A 19,231-nucleotide genomic window follows, 5' to 3' on the forward strand; every position below is an offset into this window, starting at 1 on the left:
GAAGTTATGCAGATACTCACAATTAGTGCTGTCATTTGCTCTCAACCTCCTACTCGAGTATGGTTATTTTCCAGGAAAACGCATACCAATGCATTACAAAAATTACGGTTACAATGGTTACATCAGAGACTTGTTTCTAAAAGTTACTCCAAATGCGATTTCATATTAAATTGGCCAGGTAAGGTCACCCACATAACACAAGCTAATTAAAAAAAGTCAGCAAACAGAAGCAAAAAAAAAGATTTGTGAATTCCACCTCTTTACTGTTTAATCTGTCAGACTGGTGAAGACAAACCGTCAATTCTGGTTTCAATTTTTTTTTTTTAAATACGATTGTCACATTAGAGAAATGAAAACACAGCAAAATAAACTGTACAAAGGCAAAGTAGAATAACAAAAAATATTTTACTAAAACATAAGATTTACAGGAGATTTTCCAGACAAGCCATACAAAATGGTCACAAGCTTTTTCTTGGAGGGATTTTTTTTTCTACACTTGACAGCAGAATCACAATATTATTAGTGAAGGTGATGGATGTTTAATGTTCCCATTTTTTGTTCAAACAATGAAGCTTGTCCATCTACAGCGTCTAAGTTAGACTGGGCTAGAGGGTATATTCTAAAGTATAACTGGTTAGCTGCTTTTACCAATGCAATTAGCATCACCATAAAAAGGGAGAAGGAGCCCACAAAATTAAAACAAAAAGCCCCACAGCTAACCCTGCCTACCTTCATTCACAGTGCTTATACTTAAACCATGATGGGAAAAATGATTAAAAGCAGAGATGTGCTGCTGCTTTTAAACAATTTCACAACGATCCAGATGATACTTCTAGCCTCTGCTCATGCGGTACAACAGTGAATTAGGACAAGACACAGATTTGCTAATGTGCATTTAATCACCAAAGGACTGAAGATGTCTGGGCTTTTATTCTGTAATGTTTCTAAGACTGTGTCCATTAAATGCAAACAAAAAAGGAAGAGGTCTTGGCAGAACAGGAGAAGTGATGCACACTTGATGTTCAAAGCGCATTTAAATATTATTCATGGCATATAGCCTAGTCCATGCTCTGGCTGTAAAGAAAAAGAAACAGATTTAAGAAATTCTATCTTTTTTGGGCTTTATTAAAGTCATTTTAAATACTTATTTTTAAAGATCACTTTTATACCACTGCTGCAAGTATACAAAATGTATCCATTCTGAGATGAAGGGCAATTTTGAACTCCTATAAAAAAAGCTGACAGCTGCTGAAATGGCCTGACTGCAGGGAATCCCAAAGTGAAGAGGGGTAACATAATCATTCTTCCCATTCCAACAGAAGCAGGTATGGAAGGGATGTACTTTCTGAAACTAGGTAATCTGTTCCCTCAGCTTTACAGAAAAAGCAGTGGTGTGTATTCTTATTTTACCAGGAGTCCAAATTAAACGTGCTTGCAACTTAGGAACTTGAAAACTCAAGATAAAACGGATCGAGAGTGCTTTTCTTCCAGCAGGCCTCACAGACATGAAAACAGACCACAGCAGGCACATTCAGGGTAATCAGACTACGACTGCATGCAATAATTAATTTTGCAAGTTGCAGACATAAAACAAGAGGTCAGGATTTATATCCCCCAACCAATTAGTAATCAGCTGCTTCCTAAAGCTAGGAAGAAAAGAAGTGTAAGATACATCACCTGTTTCTATGGCTTGGGCTTCATTGGTCTTCCATTGCTCAGCTACATCATTTGCTAGTGGATCATCTGGATTGGGAGCGCTTAACAAAGCCTGGATTGATAGCAGAACTGTACGAATCTGCAAAGCTGGGGACCATTTATCTGAAGAGACATTTATAGCAGTAAGAAACACCACATTTACTATAGGCTACAGAAATAGTAAATTTTCCTCTCACAGATTAAAGAATAAGCAAGGTATTTTTTAAACAAATAAAATCTCTTTTGAGGGTCAATTCACAAGTTTCTGTGCTTATTAAGATCAAGAGAAAGAAAATAAGGTAGCACTTACCTTTCAAAATATCTAAACATATTCTTCCCAGCTTGTCTACATTAGGATGATAAATTTTGGTCATGAAACGTACTTTAGGAGCTGCCATTGGATATTCTTCTGGAAGGAATAGTTCAAGTTTAAATGTCCCACCCTCAAAGGGGGAATCCTGTGGACCTGCAATGACCACGTGAAAATAACGTGCGTTGCTTTCATCTGGCTCCGCTTTTATCCCAGGGACTGGCTCTGCCAGCAAGCGCTGGGTTTCCTAGAAGAAGAAGAAGCAGCAATGTAACAAATACAACCCATTTAAAACAAACACGACCTGTATTTTAAAAACAAAAGGTATTTGCTATTGCCTACATCCACAGAAATAATGTTACACAAATACCTTAAAGTCAAAGAACATCTGCAGAAAGAAGATGAGGATGTGGTAAACCGGTACGCATCTCCTTTCGGATCCCTCCACTGCTGTAATAGTGTGTGCCTTCTATGGCGCAAGGTAATAGATAACAATTAAGCTGTCATCACATTTCTTAACTTTTGATTAAACTACTGCCAAGCTGGTTGGTTGGGTTTTTTTTCCGAATATACTTAAAAGCACTTTAAAGAACACCACAATGAAAAGACCAAAAGCACTTCCCATTCTACCTTAAATAGAAAATCCCATAAGTGAAAAGCCAAAGGGGTTAATCACTTAGAGAGTTGTTCAAGGTTTACTCTAACGGGAGTAGAGGGGTTTATTAAGATGAACATTTGTACTGGAATCAGATCCAACTTTGAAGACCTAAAGTACTCTGCTGCAACACTGAAGGTGTTTTTAAGGATGTTTTATATACTTACACATATATATGCATAAATAGCTTTGTGTGATCACTTACAGCCTCCATATAACCACATTTAAAGTCACCTAACAAACAGCAGGAGACAGGCAAGTTGTTCAGTAAGTGGCAAAATTAGGGAAGCCTGGTTTCCTACAGAGATTTGTGTTCTTTGTTGCTCAATTCTTCTGCCCACAGCCCCAGGCACTGTGGCCATAGCTAATAGCTGCCCACGTCCTGACCATCCATCCCGCCAACGCAGAGTGGACAGACCAACCAAGTCCTCAGCACCTTTCCCTCTCCTCTGCTTGGCACAGGCACCATTCTGCTCGTTCTTACAAAAAAGAAACCCAAGGCCAATATGGGCAACCGGACATGAGGCAGGGACAAGAAGTCCTGCCGAAGCCTCATTTCCTCAGGTAATTTTAGCCCCATTTCCTGCTTTTCCTCTGGCTTGTTTTTACTAGGTACAGTTAATTTTTTCACCACCTGTGTTGGCTTTCACAAAGAAAAATCATCCCATTTCTACTGAAGAAAAATGGTAACTTGCAGATGTAATACTAATTTATTTTTCTAGTTTTATAGCATATTTATTCTGCGTGTCTACAACAGCACTAATACAAGTACAAAATAGACAGATTGCCTCTACTTGGCTAAATACATTCTTCAAATCTAACTGCACTGCTACGATACTGGCATTTTGTAGAAATAAATTCATGCAGCATTTAAGTGATAATGGCCACCTTGATGCAGGTAAATAACACCTCACTTCAGCAAAAAACAATAAAATATAGAACATAAAGAGGTGAAGTCACAGTAATTAATGCCAAAATCCAGTTATTCATCTCAAAATTGTCAAGGTCCTACAAATCATAATACTGAAGTTATTACTGTGTACATACACAAACATAAAAATAAGTTTATCTGGTCTAATTCCATGTTGTGACTACATATTGCATACTTATCTGCATAGGTATTAGCTGCCAACAACACGTATACAACTTACTGGAAGGCCCTCCAAGCCTTTTAGAGCTATCTACATTCACTTCTGCAAGTGTATTTTATTTTAAATGATACACATACTCAGAATTCATATTCTGCTGGCTATTTACGTGTACAGTGATTCTGTAGAACAGCAGTTAAAAACAAATGCTTAAAGCTTTAGTTGAGTGGTATAAAAGTCAGTGAGTAAGAAACTACAGATTATTCCTGTAAATGCATAAAACGTTCTCCATTTCTTTCAGCAAGTTTTCAGTATGAGTGCTGCCACAGGTAAATGGGACAATTTGGATTTCCACCTGTAAAGGATCATATACTTATTATAGTTTGACAGGTTTGGCAGAGGGAACAGCATCTTACACCAAACACAAACTAATACAGCAAGCCAACTTGAAATTTAAAAACAAAGAAAACGGAAAGACCCAATTTTTAAACTTCTTCACAGCTGCTACCACCTGGACTTTGCCAGACACACACAAGAAGGCAAATCGTGGGTTTGGTTCTTGTGGGCATGCCCAAATTTAAGACTTTTTTTGTTATTATTTTAAATATTAAGGGTAACACATTTTAATATCTGGGCTGATCTCGGCAGTCCCTAGCCCCCCATCAGTCACTCTGGTCCCCAGACTGCTTCCCTAGTTATGCCAGTACGCTGACAGTGACCATACTGGGCAGCCAATCCTGGTTTAAAATAACCCAGAATCAGCAGTTCTCTGGCAGCAGCATCAGCACTTCTACCTGCCAGCCTCACTGAGGGAGCAACGCCTGGCTGAGAGCTGCACATTCTGCCACTAAAACCCATTTGTCAACAAACAATAAGAGAGCCCACATATGAGAAAAACAATTCTTTTAATGGAGGTACCACATTATACTGAAGGGGCTATACCACTGCTAGTATGTCATCATGTAGAACAATTCTTTTAATCGAGGTATCACATTATACTGAAGGGTTTATACCGCTGCTAGTATGTCATCACATTCAGACAGCCCTTTTTGCCTCTTATGCGATTATCTTGCTATAAACCACCACAGAAAAGGGGAGCGCAAAGAAAAGTGTTTATGCTGCGTACAGCTACGCTAGTGCTGAGGCTACTCAGAAACCATTCAGGCCCCCTCCCCTGTGGAACATTAATATTAGATGAAAAATGCTTTAAGCAAGCACGCCTGGCTTCCTGCGCTGCGCACAGAGCTCCACTACTATCAGCATAATTGAAGCTGTTTTCAAACAGAGACGAGAAGAAATACTTGCAAGAAATCTGTGAGGGAATGGGTTGACATTCATCTCTCATACCCGCCAGGCTCCGCTGCAGCCATCATGCTGAGAGAGCAAGCACCAGGCTAAACTTGTCTGACACACAAAACGATAGGTCCTGACTCCTGTGAACGTACATCACTACCGTTTTTATGCAAAAGCCAAGAAGCATCTTCGATTGAGAAAAGGCATCTTTTTAAAAGAGTCACACAGTCAAGCTTGTTAGACTGTGAAAAACACAAGGAAGATGCCATTTATTAAGAGAGCATGAAATGTTTCTACTTTAATACATCAACACCACCTGCTAAGTTCTGACAGTAAATAAGGCTTTTGATCTTCAATTATGAAGAAATTTATAATATCTTCACTATATTTGGGGGGGAAACCATGGAAAAGGAACAGAAAGGGAGAAATTAATCAAAGTTACATTTAACATCTAAGCGTATAAAATGCTTAAACACGCAAGTAGGTCCAGTTCTAAGGTGGTATCAGGGACTGGTCTTCCACATTTTACAGTAAGATGGCCAGTTAAAGACATGCTGATAATAAAATCAATTTGATTTGCCACAAGACTTGGAGTAAAAAGACAGATTTGAGATAAACAGTTGTCAGTATACAGGGCAACACTATGCACCAGGTCAGGAAACTGAACTGCTTAGAGATTATTTTCTTCTTAAGTATACATTAGCTCAAAAAAACAAAAAAAAAAAAACCAAACCTGTCAGTCACCCACAAGAGAGTCACAAGATGTGGACTCAATCTACGAACAAGGAACTGTTTAACTATATGCTGATATTATTTTGTAATTTTATATTACCTTCCCCAGAGGATGGTTACCCAATGAAAAACAGCCTCTCAAACATGTTAAATGAATAAATAAATCACTTCTAATTAAACGTTTACCTTCCCACTTTTTTTAACTAATCAGTAAGATCAAGCATATGCAATGCTTTCCAGTATCTTTTTAGGCAAAATCTTTCTAACACTTTCTTAGCTGAGGAAGTGAGTTTTGTGCAATATGTTACTTCCCTATTTCTCCCCAAAACTGCCTTTGAACCCTTTGTCCAATTTCAGCATCTCTGTACATTTTGTAAGCTTTCAGTGGCTAAGACAAAAGCCAAGCTCAGTGCTATCAAAGAAAAAGACATGAAGAACTCTGACTACATGTTGTTTGGCCAGTTCATTCGAACCAAGTATGTACTATGCCTGCCTAGCATAAGAAAAAGACCTGCCAATAACGATATAAAGAGCTGGACACCCAAATGTTAACATGCTAAAGAGGAAAAAGGACAAATTCATAGAAAACTAGGTTTTGCAGTTCTGCTGCTCACAATAAATGTCTTTACAATACAGCAGTTAATTTTGTCTTCATACAAATTTCCGTCAAGTAAGTGTTCCAGAACAGCACTTCATAGTGTTTCTTATTAAGTCTCCTCTAGCATGCGCAAGTTCCACAGAAGAGATTTCAGGACATATTTTGAGCTCTAAAGCACTTAATGAAGTATTCCATGCTGCTATAGGCAGTTATTTTTATTTGTCATACTCTGCAATGTTTTTGGATTGAGATGTCTTCTCACTCCTGCTTTTACCAATTCCAAGCTAATGTCATAATTTCCATTGACTGAAGAAAATTAATAAACACAAAATGAAGACACCTGCCAGTCAGTACTTAAAAAAAAAGAAGGCCGCAAGCCACAACACTGTCATTCACAACTGGTTATGTCACCCACAATTTTATCTTTCTTATTTTTAATTAAGTGGTTAAAAAACACAGAAGTGTTGAAGGTGTTTTGACAAGCAAAAGCAAAGCTTTTCTTACTAACACAGGTGGCCTGAAGTGGAGTGACAGATGATACGGATGGGACAGATGGTGTAGCTGACATTCTCCACAGCTATTCTTCTATGAAGACATTAAATTGAAGACTAATTGTACCCAAGGGGGAGAAACCCTCAACCTGTTTTTACAGTAACCTGTGAGGACAAGAAGCCTCAGGAAGGGAGAAAGCTGTGACCTTTAGAAGAGACCAGCAGAGCAAGAGGTGGGGGTGAGGGTTTTTCAGGTTGCCAAGACTGAGAGAAGCCACGCAAAAATGAGAGATTGATTTGCGCGGGGGGGGGATGCGTTTCGTTCTTTGAGCTTTTGCTTAGTTATCCTGCCTTCAGTGGAAGGAAAAAGTTACTGAAAAGCAGACATAATCACCACGATTCTCCTGGTTCACGCACCTAGACCAAGACAGAGCCCTTCTTTAAAGAAGCGAACTGAACAACCCAGAAGATGCTTCCATACAGACATGCATGAAAATCAATTGTTAGCGCACATGGAGATATGAACAAGCATACAAAGAAAGAATCCATTAGAAAAATACCACTATTTTTATCACTTCCAGTCTTACAGAAGTGTTTATAAAAGCCTCAAGTTGCCAAGGCCTCAGTCAAAACAACCAAAAAAAGATTTCTGTGCACTACATTTTTGAAAAACAAAAAGCTACTTCAGAAGTCTCATTTGCTATCAAAAGATTAAAGCCTGAACATTTTAAGCTGATAAATGAGCAGCCACAGGGGAAAGGAAGAAAAAGAGCTGTGCCGCCTTTCCACTTCAGCTTATTATGCACCTTCACTTTTTCCTGTATAGCTCTCTCTTGACCTCATGGTGAAACATAGCATGTAGCTGATACGGAAGAAAATAAATAAATAAATAAAAAAATCATGCAAGAGAGAGGTTCCTGATGCAGTTCACCACATGTCCACACAAACAGCTGTGCCAACCAAACGGTGGGTGCAAACATATGCTGCCAGAAGGATGGGAGAACAGACTGCTCCTTTTGCTGAAAGGGCTGGTTTAAAGAGTTGAGGCTGCAGTGTTAATCACAGCACGATACTAGCGTAACATTACTATTCTGTAACCAACCTTAAAAGGAAATGCAGAGGCTACCTCCTCATTCCAAAGGAAGAGGCTTAACCACCAACAGGGCTAATTTCAGTAACAGATGGTAAACTGCTAAATTAAAGTCTTCACCCATCTATAAAAGTCTTAAACACCAAGACTCTGTATATCTTTTTACTTGTTATAAACAGTTATCTAGCAACCTTCTATAGTGTTGAGACTACAGAAAAGCATCCTTACGACTAGCAGCTTTATGCTAGTACCTTAAAAAAGGAGAGAACATCATTAAGACTTTCAGAGGTCAACATAGCTGTGATAAAATTACTCTGAAACTTCAAAACAGAAAATACTAATAAGGCCTCTTACACAGAGAGAAAATATCACAGGTCTCAGAGCTGTTAAATATTTAAAATTGCACAATACCACATCCTTATGCAAAGTCTCAGGAGAATGATTCTTTCCTTGTATTTTCAGCAGCACATTTACTAGCTCAATTCTCTATGCAATATTCAAGTAATTTACCTTCAGCATCACCTACTAAGATGGAAGTTACACCCCTACTACTTTGTCAGGCCAAGGCAAGGTACAAGCCCTCTCTAATCTAGTTCAGACAGTAAAAAATTTAGGTACCATCCACCTTTACCTGTAGGTTCAACTAACCCTAGGTGGCTTTATTCTGAACAGATCAGTGAAGACCAATGATGAATTAGTATCTTTGTCTTAATAAAACTTAATCTGCAATAGGAATTACAGCTCAACTCCCAGTGCTTATTGCTGCCCCCTTGCCAGAAATCACCATCCTGCAAATCTACTGAGAAAGTAAAGCCTGCCAACATTCCCAATTCAACTCAGGAAGAGTGAGCTGGGCTCTATTAACTAGATCTTTAACCCAAAAAATGTTGACTGACAGCATACAAACTCTGCTGCCATCTAGCAGAGGACAGTAACTTCCAACAGAAACTGATGAACAGTTGGCATTGGCTGTAGGTAAAACATCTTCTACCAGTACAGATGAATGAAATCTGGGCATCTCGATATACTTCTTCCATAGGTGCTACAAGCAAGAGTCTCCAAACAGCTGGCTACAACACAAACTTCTTTGGTAGCCTTGGCCGTTTATAGAAGGAACAGTAAGATGCAACACTGCATGAATAGTCCCAAGATGGCCTAAAAAACTAAAATTACTGGTAAAATGAAAGAGGCACTCATGATTGAAAAAAAAAAAAAATACACATCAGCTTGCTTCACTTCTTCAGGACACAAAACTTGTATTTGGTATTGCCTAATTTAACTGCATAACCACCTAGGCATATGTACAGGTTGTAGGCATCAAGGTGTTGGCAGCAGGGGGGCTCCAGGGGTGACCTCTGTGGGAAGAGGCCAGGGGCAGCCCCGTGCCAGACACAGCCAGCTCCAACAGACCTGCTGCAGGGCACGGCTGAGGCTGTCAGCCAAGCTGGTGGCACATCTGGGAAAATGTATTTAAGAAAGGACAGAAAACGTCACACAGAGAAAACAGTGGGGGGGGGGGGGGGCGGGGGGGGGGGGAAGTGTGAGGAAAACTAGTGTGAACATCAAGGTCAGAGAAGGAGGGTGAGGAGGTGCTCCAGGCACTGGAGCAGAGATTCTCTGTAGCCCACAGAGGGCCAAACATCCGCACTGCAGCCTACGGAGACAACCACAATGGAGCAGGCGAAAGGCATGAGGAAAGACCAGCAGAAGGGAGACCCCACTCCCCATCCCCCTGCATCCACCAGGGACAGGGGAGGTAAAGGGAGGCAAAAGGCTCTGATTTCGTCTTTGTTTCTCACCATCCAACTATATTTTACTTGGAAATAAATTAATTAATTTTCCCCACGTCGAGTCTGTTTTGCCTGTGATGGCATTCAATAAATGATCTCCCTGTCTTTGTCTTGATTCATGAGCTTTTCCATCTTATTTTCTCCCCCTGCCTGGTTGAGGTGGGGACAGTGAGAGTGGCTGGGTGGGCAGCTGGTCAAGGCCAACCTCCTACAGCATAAATCACAAACTAACTTTTAAACCAAAATGTGTTTGAACTGTTGTATCCAGAAACACTTTTAGAGAGGATGTGGTAGACAGTTTCAGACTCTGCAGATGATATTGCAAATTAGTTTTTCAAAAAGAGATGACAGACTTAAAATGAAAGCCACTAGCTCCATTTTCTGCTATAGTTGAAATGATAACACTTATCACTTGGAGGGTACCACACATACCAATTTATGTGGGAGAGTATGTGATGAGGAAAGAGAGATGTCTTTCAGTTTAACTGATTGCTCAGCAGTCTCTTCAATATTTGCTTCCTGGGGGAGATCAGACATTTGCTGCCAAGTCCTCCAGGAAGATATCTAAAGCAGATAAAAAGTCACTACCAATAGCTAAAAGCAGAGAGATATAAAAAAAAATAAGTTACACCTAGATTCCACCGTCAATGACTAAAAATTAGTGCAAGTGCTTTATCTCATTCTTCATTGGCTTCATCTGTTGAGTTTATAATCAAGTCAAATTGCTTTTCTCCCCACCATTTCAGCCTGGTGCTCAGTTCTTCCTGATCAACTTCACTCACATCTGTAACTAACTCCACCTTTTCCTTTCCTCACAAAATGCCTGGGTTTGCCTGAGCAGGAAGCCCTAACTTCTCAGCAGCAGCACTAAAGCGTACAGTCACCGTTCCATGCACCCTTTTCATCAGCCCAAGCGTTTACAAAGTCAAACAACAAATGAGATCACAGAACTGATTTGGCTTAAGAAATAACCTTTACTGCGGAGTTCCGAGCCAAATCTGTCCCTCAGTTCAAGTTTACTGCAGCAGCACAAAAACTTCTGTGCCAGCACAGCCCAGGCTAAATCTGTTTATGCAGCGAGGCTGCTCAACATGAACCACAGGGTAATCACCTTGAGAACTTCTGGTTAATCTAACTTAACTAGGTGGTAACTTTTCCACCTTGTGCTGGCTCTCTGCAAAAACCACAGCAGTACACCACCAATTTTAGCATTTCAATTCAGACAAACAAAAAATTTGTTTAATATTTTTATTCTGATTGGAGGAAACCCTCGCCAGCTGCCAGTGCCGTTATCTTCCAACTACATCTAATAGTTTGGATTAATTTGGGGTATGAAATGGAAACTAAAGGTTTTAGCTGCATAGGGTGAAACTTAAAGCAGCATATTGGCATATGGACAAATTATAATTACTTGCCAAATGGCAATTCTTTCCTATTCTGTCAGAGTGGGATAAGGGGGAAGATCATACTGATCTCCTTCACCAAGAACTGATAAATTGCACACAAGAAGATAAACCTCATGCATGTTTTTGCTTTGATTTTTGAGGGGGAGGCAGTAGGAGAAAGTGAAACATATCAGTCAAAACTGTCTTCTACATATAAGGATAAAGCTACCTCAGAAAACCACAAAGACTTAATTAAAAGATTTTTTTTATAACAGTACATTACATTTTGGCACAAATTCTTACAGGGTCTATCAATTTGTTAGCTACAATTATCTAAAGAACTGGCTATAACCAGCATTACTGAAAATAAATTGGTTACCTAAGCAGATGTCATATTGTCAGAGAGATTTCAGAATGTTTAGATTAAAATTATACCACTGTAAAACAACTACATTGGAGAAAGTCTTCTGAAAATAATGTCTGTGTCTTAGGAAAAAAAGAATTAGCAATAAAGCCCACTAAACTGTAAACCTAAGGTCAAACATCATAAATAGAAGGCTGCACTTGTGGCTTCCAGTAGCTGGCCTCCACACGAATTCTTCTCTTCCTTGCCATATAATCCCCGAGCGTCAGTGTCCCACATGACTCCACTTCCTGGACTCATTACTAGGATAACGTCTCTGTACACTAACGCTTCCACCACCCTGCAGGTTCCTAGACCCCATCACCAGCCCCGACTGTATCTACCCCGCCCTCAAATAAAAAAAACAAAAAAACATTCTAATGTCAAAATGTCAAATGCATCTGCTGTGAAAAAGAAAGACTAGAACAGTGGTACAGTAGATTTAACTAGTGCTCAGTCTATGGAGAATTGTCCATCAATTTGAAACTACAACTCTGCTAAGGAAGCACCATGAACTCTGGATCACTCACAATCTTCCCTCACACACTTCTGGTTCTCCAGTTCCCATCATTACACAAACAATTTTAACCACTGCAAAGTCACTCACAGTGAGATGAAGACAAATATACATCAGGTAACTACACCTTCCCAGAAAAAAAAAAAGAAAAAAACACAAAAAGAAAAAACACCCATCTTCCACTCATGGAAGACAACGTTGTTGCCAAACAACAGTGACATGAAGAGGGGCATTTTTAAGGTCAGCATCGCTCTCCCCTGAGTACGACCTTGTTCTCGAATCTTCCACAGTACATTACAGGATTTTGGAACTATGAAGCTGAGATCCTATGCAAATTCCTAGAGGATTATCTATGTACCAGCACAGATCAAGCTTTTCATGGTCCATCTCCAGCTATAGTAAAGTGAGGCATGACTAAATTCACTAAGCTAATAGTGTAAACCATTCCTGCGATTATACTGATGGAGCACATTTGCATTAGACCATTGCATTAATATACAGTGTGGAGTCAACTATCAAAGTGTGATTAAAGCAAACAATAATTCATACAGAGCTGTTGTCCAAATGACATATATGGCAAAATGTGCCACTTGCTTCTCACTATTAACCCATCAGTCACATGTAACTATGAAAATGTGTTTGTACTATTGCACAAAACAAATGTTGATGATACACTGAAAGCCAAACATAAGAGACAAGTCCAGTATAAAACAACTCCATGCAAAGCGATAAAAACCCATTAGCATCAGTACTTAAAAAGCTTGAGGTACTATAGACTTGTACCTAAAGTTTCTCAGATGTTATACAAGAAGGTGGTCCAAACAAGATTTTTGCCTCTAGTTGGATTATTTGCTGTTTTTTTTTCCTCAGTTTTTATTCTCTGGTGTCTACTGAAAGCTTTAAGGAAAAGGCTATGGAAAAGTTACTAGTGTCGTCTTTAAGACCTTTTATTACGACTACATGTTTTCCTTTTAAAGTTGGTACCTTGGTCTAACTTGAAAGTTTTCTTATCCTCTGGGTCTGAGTGCCCTTCTGGGCCTAAGGACCTCCACAAAAGATCTGTTCTGCCAAACTTCAGGCTTCCAGTACGTGCTTGTACACCCCTCCCACTACCACAGCCAGCCTATGTTGTACTAGTCGCCCGGCAAGAAGACTCAAAGAAGGTCTCAAAGTAGGACATGTATTGTCTTCCTACATTTGTTGGGGAGGTGCGGGGAAAATGGTCTTAAGAAGAACAGTACAAAAAAACCTCTGAATATTCCGTAAGTTTTCACCCTTCTGTCAATTAAGTTATCCACAAGATTCAAACAGCATACAACGGGCAAAAAGACATTACAAAGACCAAATATACAGCTTCTCTGACAAACACCAAGGAACAGCACTGCCCAGAAGTAATATTTTCTATGCCTAACCATCACCCAAACAAACGCAAAATACCACGCAAAGGTATTAAGTTTACCTCCGGTCTTTTTTTTTTTAATTTATTAAATAAAATTTTATTTATTAAGAAACATCTGGAAACAGAGAAATCAAAAAGTAATGGCGACTTAAATTTTCACGTGGAGACAGATGTCCATACCCCAGAAGCCCATAGCTTCCAAGGCAAAGTGAGAAACTTCAAGTTGGCTGTCAGCAATACAATAAGAACTTCTAGAAAGTTTCATAAGTTACAGACTAAATACCCGATTGATATTTAAAAAAAACCAAACATATAAAGCTGACTATAGTGACCTCTAATACAGAACACTGTAGGTGCCTATCACCACACACACCATGAGAATCTCCATAAAACCTCCCAGAATTTTTACAATTTGAGGCAGCATTTTATAACTCAGAAGATAAAACGTTACCCAGATTCTGAAAAAATACTACAAACAGGAGCTCACTGGCAGCGATGCAGAAATAGCTTCTCACAGAAAACAGCAAGAAAGGAATATCTCAGACAATAACACGGTATCATGCAGGGGAGGAAATCAAAGCCTCAGCAATTTAACCCTGATAAATACGTTAATAAAAAAAAATTGGAGGAGTGTCAGATGCTGCTTCAGATGGTTTACTTCATGATAGGAGCAGCTGCAGTGATTGTAACAGAAGCACTACTAACAACTGGCTACACAGTTAACGCATAGACCTGGACATCAAATTATGAATGACGAGATCACTGCAGCAGTGAAAACAGCAGAAAAAACATCTGAAAAGATGACAGGAGGCAGCATTGCCCATCCCATTCAGATATACCGACTGCACTTGACACTGCAATGAGGTGGTTTGAATGTCAGCCAAAAAAAAAAAAAAAATCAGATGCAATTCAACTCCTTACTCGACTGGAACTACGTGACTTTGCAACATTGGAGAGAACCAGTGTAATAAGTGCTTGAAAGTAAAAATTGCTGGGCTTTATTTCTCATATATATTGCAAAGGCTCACTTTTGAATACTGTGCAATAGGCAAAAGAACTGTACAGCCTCAAAGACACACATCTATGTAAATGTGCTGTGCCACATTTTTATTTTTTCTTACATTAACAGATTTTTTTTGTCAAGGTGATTCTCAGAGGACCCCTGGTTTTGAACTATTGAAGAAAATAAAAATACTTCTCTATTCACAAGACAGAAGGTTTTCCAATTCAGATTATATCTTTAAAGATTCAAAAAGATATCATTTTCTACTCATCATTTGTGATGTGCTAACACTTAAGTAATAACTCTCAAGCAAGTAAACTCTTGAGCTAACATGTCATTCTTCCCCCAGTTGTTTAAAGTTTGTGTTTCTAAGTAATTTGAGGACAGCAAACCAGGAGACATTCTGTATCTTCTGTACCAACTGCTTTGCAACATCTATACTGTCACCTTTTAATTGAATTTGGGGGAAGTATTGGAAATATAGATGGAGCTCTCTGCTGAGAGAAGGAAAGCTACTGCTCTCCTACTGGGCTAGATGACAGCCTGCACATAGCAAAGCAGCAGGCTGAGGAGTACAGGGCTGCTAGTCAACCTGAGAGCCAGGCCATCTGCCAGCAGTTGGTCAAGACGAGGAACGCCAACTGCATTTCGAGCAGTTAGCTAGATTCTGTACTTCATTACAGTCCAAATATGTACTCCTATCCCAAATCAGCCACCAACAGCCTCCCTCCAATGGCAACACAAAGGGTACACATGGATCAAAGGGAGAAGGTCTTTTCCTAACAGCAACCTAAGCCATTTATTTATCATCAAATTTACTACCATGCATAAAGAAAGTCAGATCACCTCGTTACTGGAGTTATTTCACCTTTCTACAGCTCTTTCCTAATATCTCTCTTTCTCTTACATTTCCATTTTTGATCTTCCAAACTCTCACTACCAGCAGAGTCCGCTTACTCCCCTCCATCTAAGGGAACTAGCAACAGGAAATTTAACATCAAGATTGGCAGGTTAGAAAAGGTCAAAATAAGTCTCACTCAAGACTCCTAAAGACTCAAGCAGACATATCTCTAGGTCTGCACCTCTGCAGCTGCAATATTGCAAAATATGACTTTGCACGTTTTTGAAGCTGTAGTCAAGATTCAAGCCCTGGACCGTACAGACATCTGGCAACCTAACACATGCACAGCATGGGAGCTAAAGAATTGGTCATCTAACACAACCAATTCAGGATTTAAATGCTCTAGATTGGCTGCAGACAACTTATAACACATACATGGCTATAATGGATAATAATCCTGAAAACTCTAAAGGGGATCCTCCAGAAGAAATCTGGAGTTTCTAGGTCTCTCTTCTGCTGCCTTCCACCTCCCCTCTCCAGGAGGAGAAGAAACATTCCTATGCCATCACACATCTTTGAAGTGAGTCCTGTGAGGCGCTCCAGGTTTTATCTAGAAAAGCATGAAAAAAGCCAAAAGCGCCAAGAAGGAAATTTATGTATCAGCTTACAAGTAACCGTGCTTCTTGGCTGTTTTCAGGGGAATTGTCAAGAGCTATTAAAAATATTTAGCATGGACATCAGCCTCAAGACTAAGCTCCCACCACACCTCTGTGATGAATACCAGTTCCACTGTATTACAAATCAGTGTTCCCTCTCACACCTGAAATATATGCAGCTTTGCATGCTGTCCACTAAAGCAGCTGGATCAGTATCAAACACATTCTGTAAGATTTGCCTTCGTTATTTTTACTGCTTAAAATTCTGAGCAACAATCGCGGTTTAGTCTGTTTCACACAAGATAAATGCTACTCCTGCCTCATTTTCACCTCATCTCCTTTATCACCTATTAAGATAACTTGACTTTTTAGAGAAAATCCAGTTTTATTTTTTCATCCACTGTTTAACATATTCTACACTCGGGTGTTTTACAATGGTTGCCAACACCGCATGCTCAACCAAGAGAGCTTCAGAGTGTTATAAATTATTTGTGACATTCATCCACTTCAACAGGTAGCAAGGGTGCTCTTATTTCCCATGAGGGCTAACAAACCTTACTGGAATCACTTAGTAACTTCTGCAAAGGGAGCAATCGCCAATTTGAGGGCTTCAATTCACATCACTGCAAATCAAGTGGGAGATGGCTAGTGTGGATGTTTGTGCTGGACTGCTACAGGACCAAGCTATCAAAGAGACGGGTACCACAACACAGCTACCTGTATCTCTGCTGAGTGACTCTAAACCATTCAAGCCTTAAGCTGAAAGGGCACTCGGAGGGTCAGTTGAAAGTACCTCAAAGTTGAGAGCCCTTACAGAGCTTGGTAAATGGAAGTTGAAGCAAAACACTGAACAGCCAGCAGAAACACACAAATATCATACGGGTCGACAGCTGGGAGCGCACATAGCAGCAACCAGGCTGGCCTAGCCTGTACCGGCACGGATGCCCCCGATCTACAGCTCAAGCCCCGGGGTAACTACTCGCTGTGTTCTGTGCCTCCTCGCACACGTGAAGGAACCCGAGCACCGCGCCTCGGCTGCGCTCCCCCGGCCCAAACACGGCGAGAGCTACTCCGGGGAGCCGGGGCCCAGCGCTGCCCGCCTGCGGGCCGCCCCGGCGAGGATCCGCATCGCCGGCGGAAGGGGATGGGGGGCGCGCCCGCTGCCTCTCAAGCTCCGGGCCTGGGAAAGAGCGCCCAGGCACCCGACGGACGGCAGCACTGAGGGCCGTGAGGCGCCGCCACCGTCACCTAGGTGGTTACCGAGATGGGCGCGGGCCCGCTCTCGCCCGCCGCCCCCAGCCCGCCAGAAGGGCCCGGCCGCTCCCGACCGACCGCGCACGCCGCCGCTGGGCCCAGGAGCTCCCGCAAACGGCGGCGGGAAACGGCAGAGGCGGGCCATGCCTAGCGCAGTCCCTCATCCCCGCTCGCTCCCGCGGCGGCCGGGCGCTTCGGTGGGTCGCCCCCCGCTCGGCGGAGGAAGGCGGAGGCCTGGGAGCGGCCCTGCTCCCGGGCACCGGAAGCGGCGCCCGGCCCGGCCCAGCCCAGCCCTACCCGCCGGGCAGGCGGGACCCGGCCCGGCCACCCCCTGAACCCCCCGCGGAGCACGGCGCGGCGGCGGACGGTGAGGGTAAGGCGGGGGGTACCTTGATGATCCTGCGGGGCAGCCCGGCCATCTTGTCTCGTCGGGGTGCAGGCTCGCGGGCTCGCCTCCGCTCGCGGCTCGCGCACAGCCGGAAGTAGCCCGCGCCGCGCTTCCGGTGGCACCGCCCCTCGGCGCGGCACGCCGGGCAATGTAGGCCGCGGCCTCTCCTTCCGCCGCCGGTTCGGCAGCCCCGGGGACCCGGCGGACCCCTGGGCTGAAAGGGGATCCCTGAGATTTCACTGCCCGTAGGATGAGGCACAGCGCTGTTGGGGAGGAGCCGGGGTAAGGGGCCGTGAGGCGGTGGGAGGGCCGGGGCGTGCCGCCGCCCGCGCCGCCCGCACCGCCCTCCGCCTCAGGCCGCGCCGCCCCGGCCGTGGATGGCGGGACGGGCCCGCTGCCTCTCCTCACAGGCTGACGGGCTGCCCCATGCTCAAATATGTTGGGCCCGGGAGGGGCCTTCGCTTCTCCAGGACCTGCAGGAGAAGCAGGTAACGCCCGGGGGGCAGCGGCCTCCTCGGGCACCCCGATACGAGCCGGCAGAGCCCCGCTGCCAGAGCGGCTTATGGTCCCCGTGACTGACCCCCTCCCCGGTGCACACCGGCCATCTGCCACGGCGGGAGAAACCCGTTCGCAATAAGCGTGTGGGGCCATCTGACAGAATTAAGGTTTCATCAGCGTGTCCTGTGCACTGTAATGGTGTATTGTTTCCTGATTTTATTCAGTGTGAGTGTCACTGAACTTGTCACAAAGACATCTTAGAACATCTTCATCTTAGTAACATCTCATTAGTGAACCTCCTTCTTTTTTAGCAGAAGAATGTTGTAGAAGTTAAGAGTGTAATTACCACACGAGCATCCTATGACCCTACTACAGCTACAGAGTAATAGTAAGATCTAGGACTGTGAGTCATTATTGTTGCTGTAGAGATGGGAAATAAAAGCACAGAAAGATGAAGCAATTTGCAACAGGTTACCAAGCAGGCTGGCGGTGCAGCCAGGAATAGGACCTTGTGGATGTGATTCCCTGCCAAGTGTTTTCCTCTGGTTTAAAAACAGAACATCTAGATGATCTACATCATTTCTTTACACTTTGGTAGAATGGAAAGTTCTCCAACAGTGGCAAACCTGGACTGTGTAATTGCTGAAACGCTTCTATCACAGATCCTACAAACATGTTCTACATCTGAAAATCTGCACCGTATCATTATTGTATTATTACACGATGGTTACAATAACACAAAGTATGTGTCAGAAGAGTGGTATGCTTCCTTCCTTCACCTTCCCCACAACACTTCCCAAAAACTTACCTATTTTTCCTTCTCTATCCTCCTCACTAAGCCATTGGCACTATAGAAGGCAACTAACAAGTACAGAGTTGTCAGAGTTGTTCTACACTATTTGATACCCTCAGCTGTTGAATACACCAGTAATTCCAAACTTCATGTAAATCCATGTGAACTTTTGTGCACATCCTCAGCCCTTCAAGCACTTAGTTGCTCTCCTAACTTTCTGGATGTAACTTCCTCTACAGTCAAATCAACAATGAAGTGACATGCAGCAAGAGAAGCGCATGAGAACACGCTTGGGGAATTGGGGCACAAAGCATTCATCAGTAACACTCCCTCATTCTACAGTGGACCCAGG

At 42.3% G+C, this 19,231-nt stretch overlaps 1 protein-coding gene across 1 annotated transcript; it reads right to left on the reverse strand.

The window, feature by feature from the left end:
* Positions 1-386: 386 nt before the first annotated feature.
* UBE2N (ubiquitin conjugating enzyme E2 N) lies at positions 387-18,024 on the reverse strand. The gene is made up of 4 exons (XM_074574947.1): positions 17,590-18,024; positions 2,006-2,252; positions 1,678-1,818; positions 387-1,074 (listed from the first exon to the last, which is right to left on the reverse strand). The coding sequence occupies exons 1-4, from the start codon at positions 17,617-17,619 to the stop codon at positions 1,034-1,036; spliced, it is 459 nt and encodes a 152-aa protein (XP_074431048.1). The 5' UTR covers positions 17,620-18,024; the 3' UTR covers positions 387-1,033.
* Between the last annotated feature and the right edge of the window lie 1,207 nt (positions 18,025-19,231).

This window comes from Larus michahellis, chromosome 1 (assembly GCF_964199755.1).
Source record: "Larus michahellis chromosome 1, bLarMic1.1, whole genome shotgun sequence".
Lineage (NCBI taxonomy): Eukaryota > Metazoa > Chordata > Aves > Charadriiformes > Laridae > Larus > Larus michahellis.

What these genes read in the sequence shown, in the direction of transcription:
- UBE2N (XM_074574947.1), bottom strand. Translation starts at nt 17,619, where the DNA reads ATGGCCGGGCTGCCCCGCAGGATCATCAAG. An exon ending in TGCCCCGCAGGATCATCAAG is followed by an intron (nt 2,253 to 17,589) that starts GTACCCCCCGCC and finishes TTCTTCTTCTAG; the next exon opens with GAAACCCAGCGCTTGCTGGC. An exon ending in ATGTTTAGATATTTTGAAAG is followed by an intron (nt 1,819 to 2,005) that starts GTAAGTGCTACC and finishes ATGTCTCTTCAG; the next exon opens with ATAAATGGTCCCCAGCTTTG.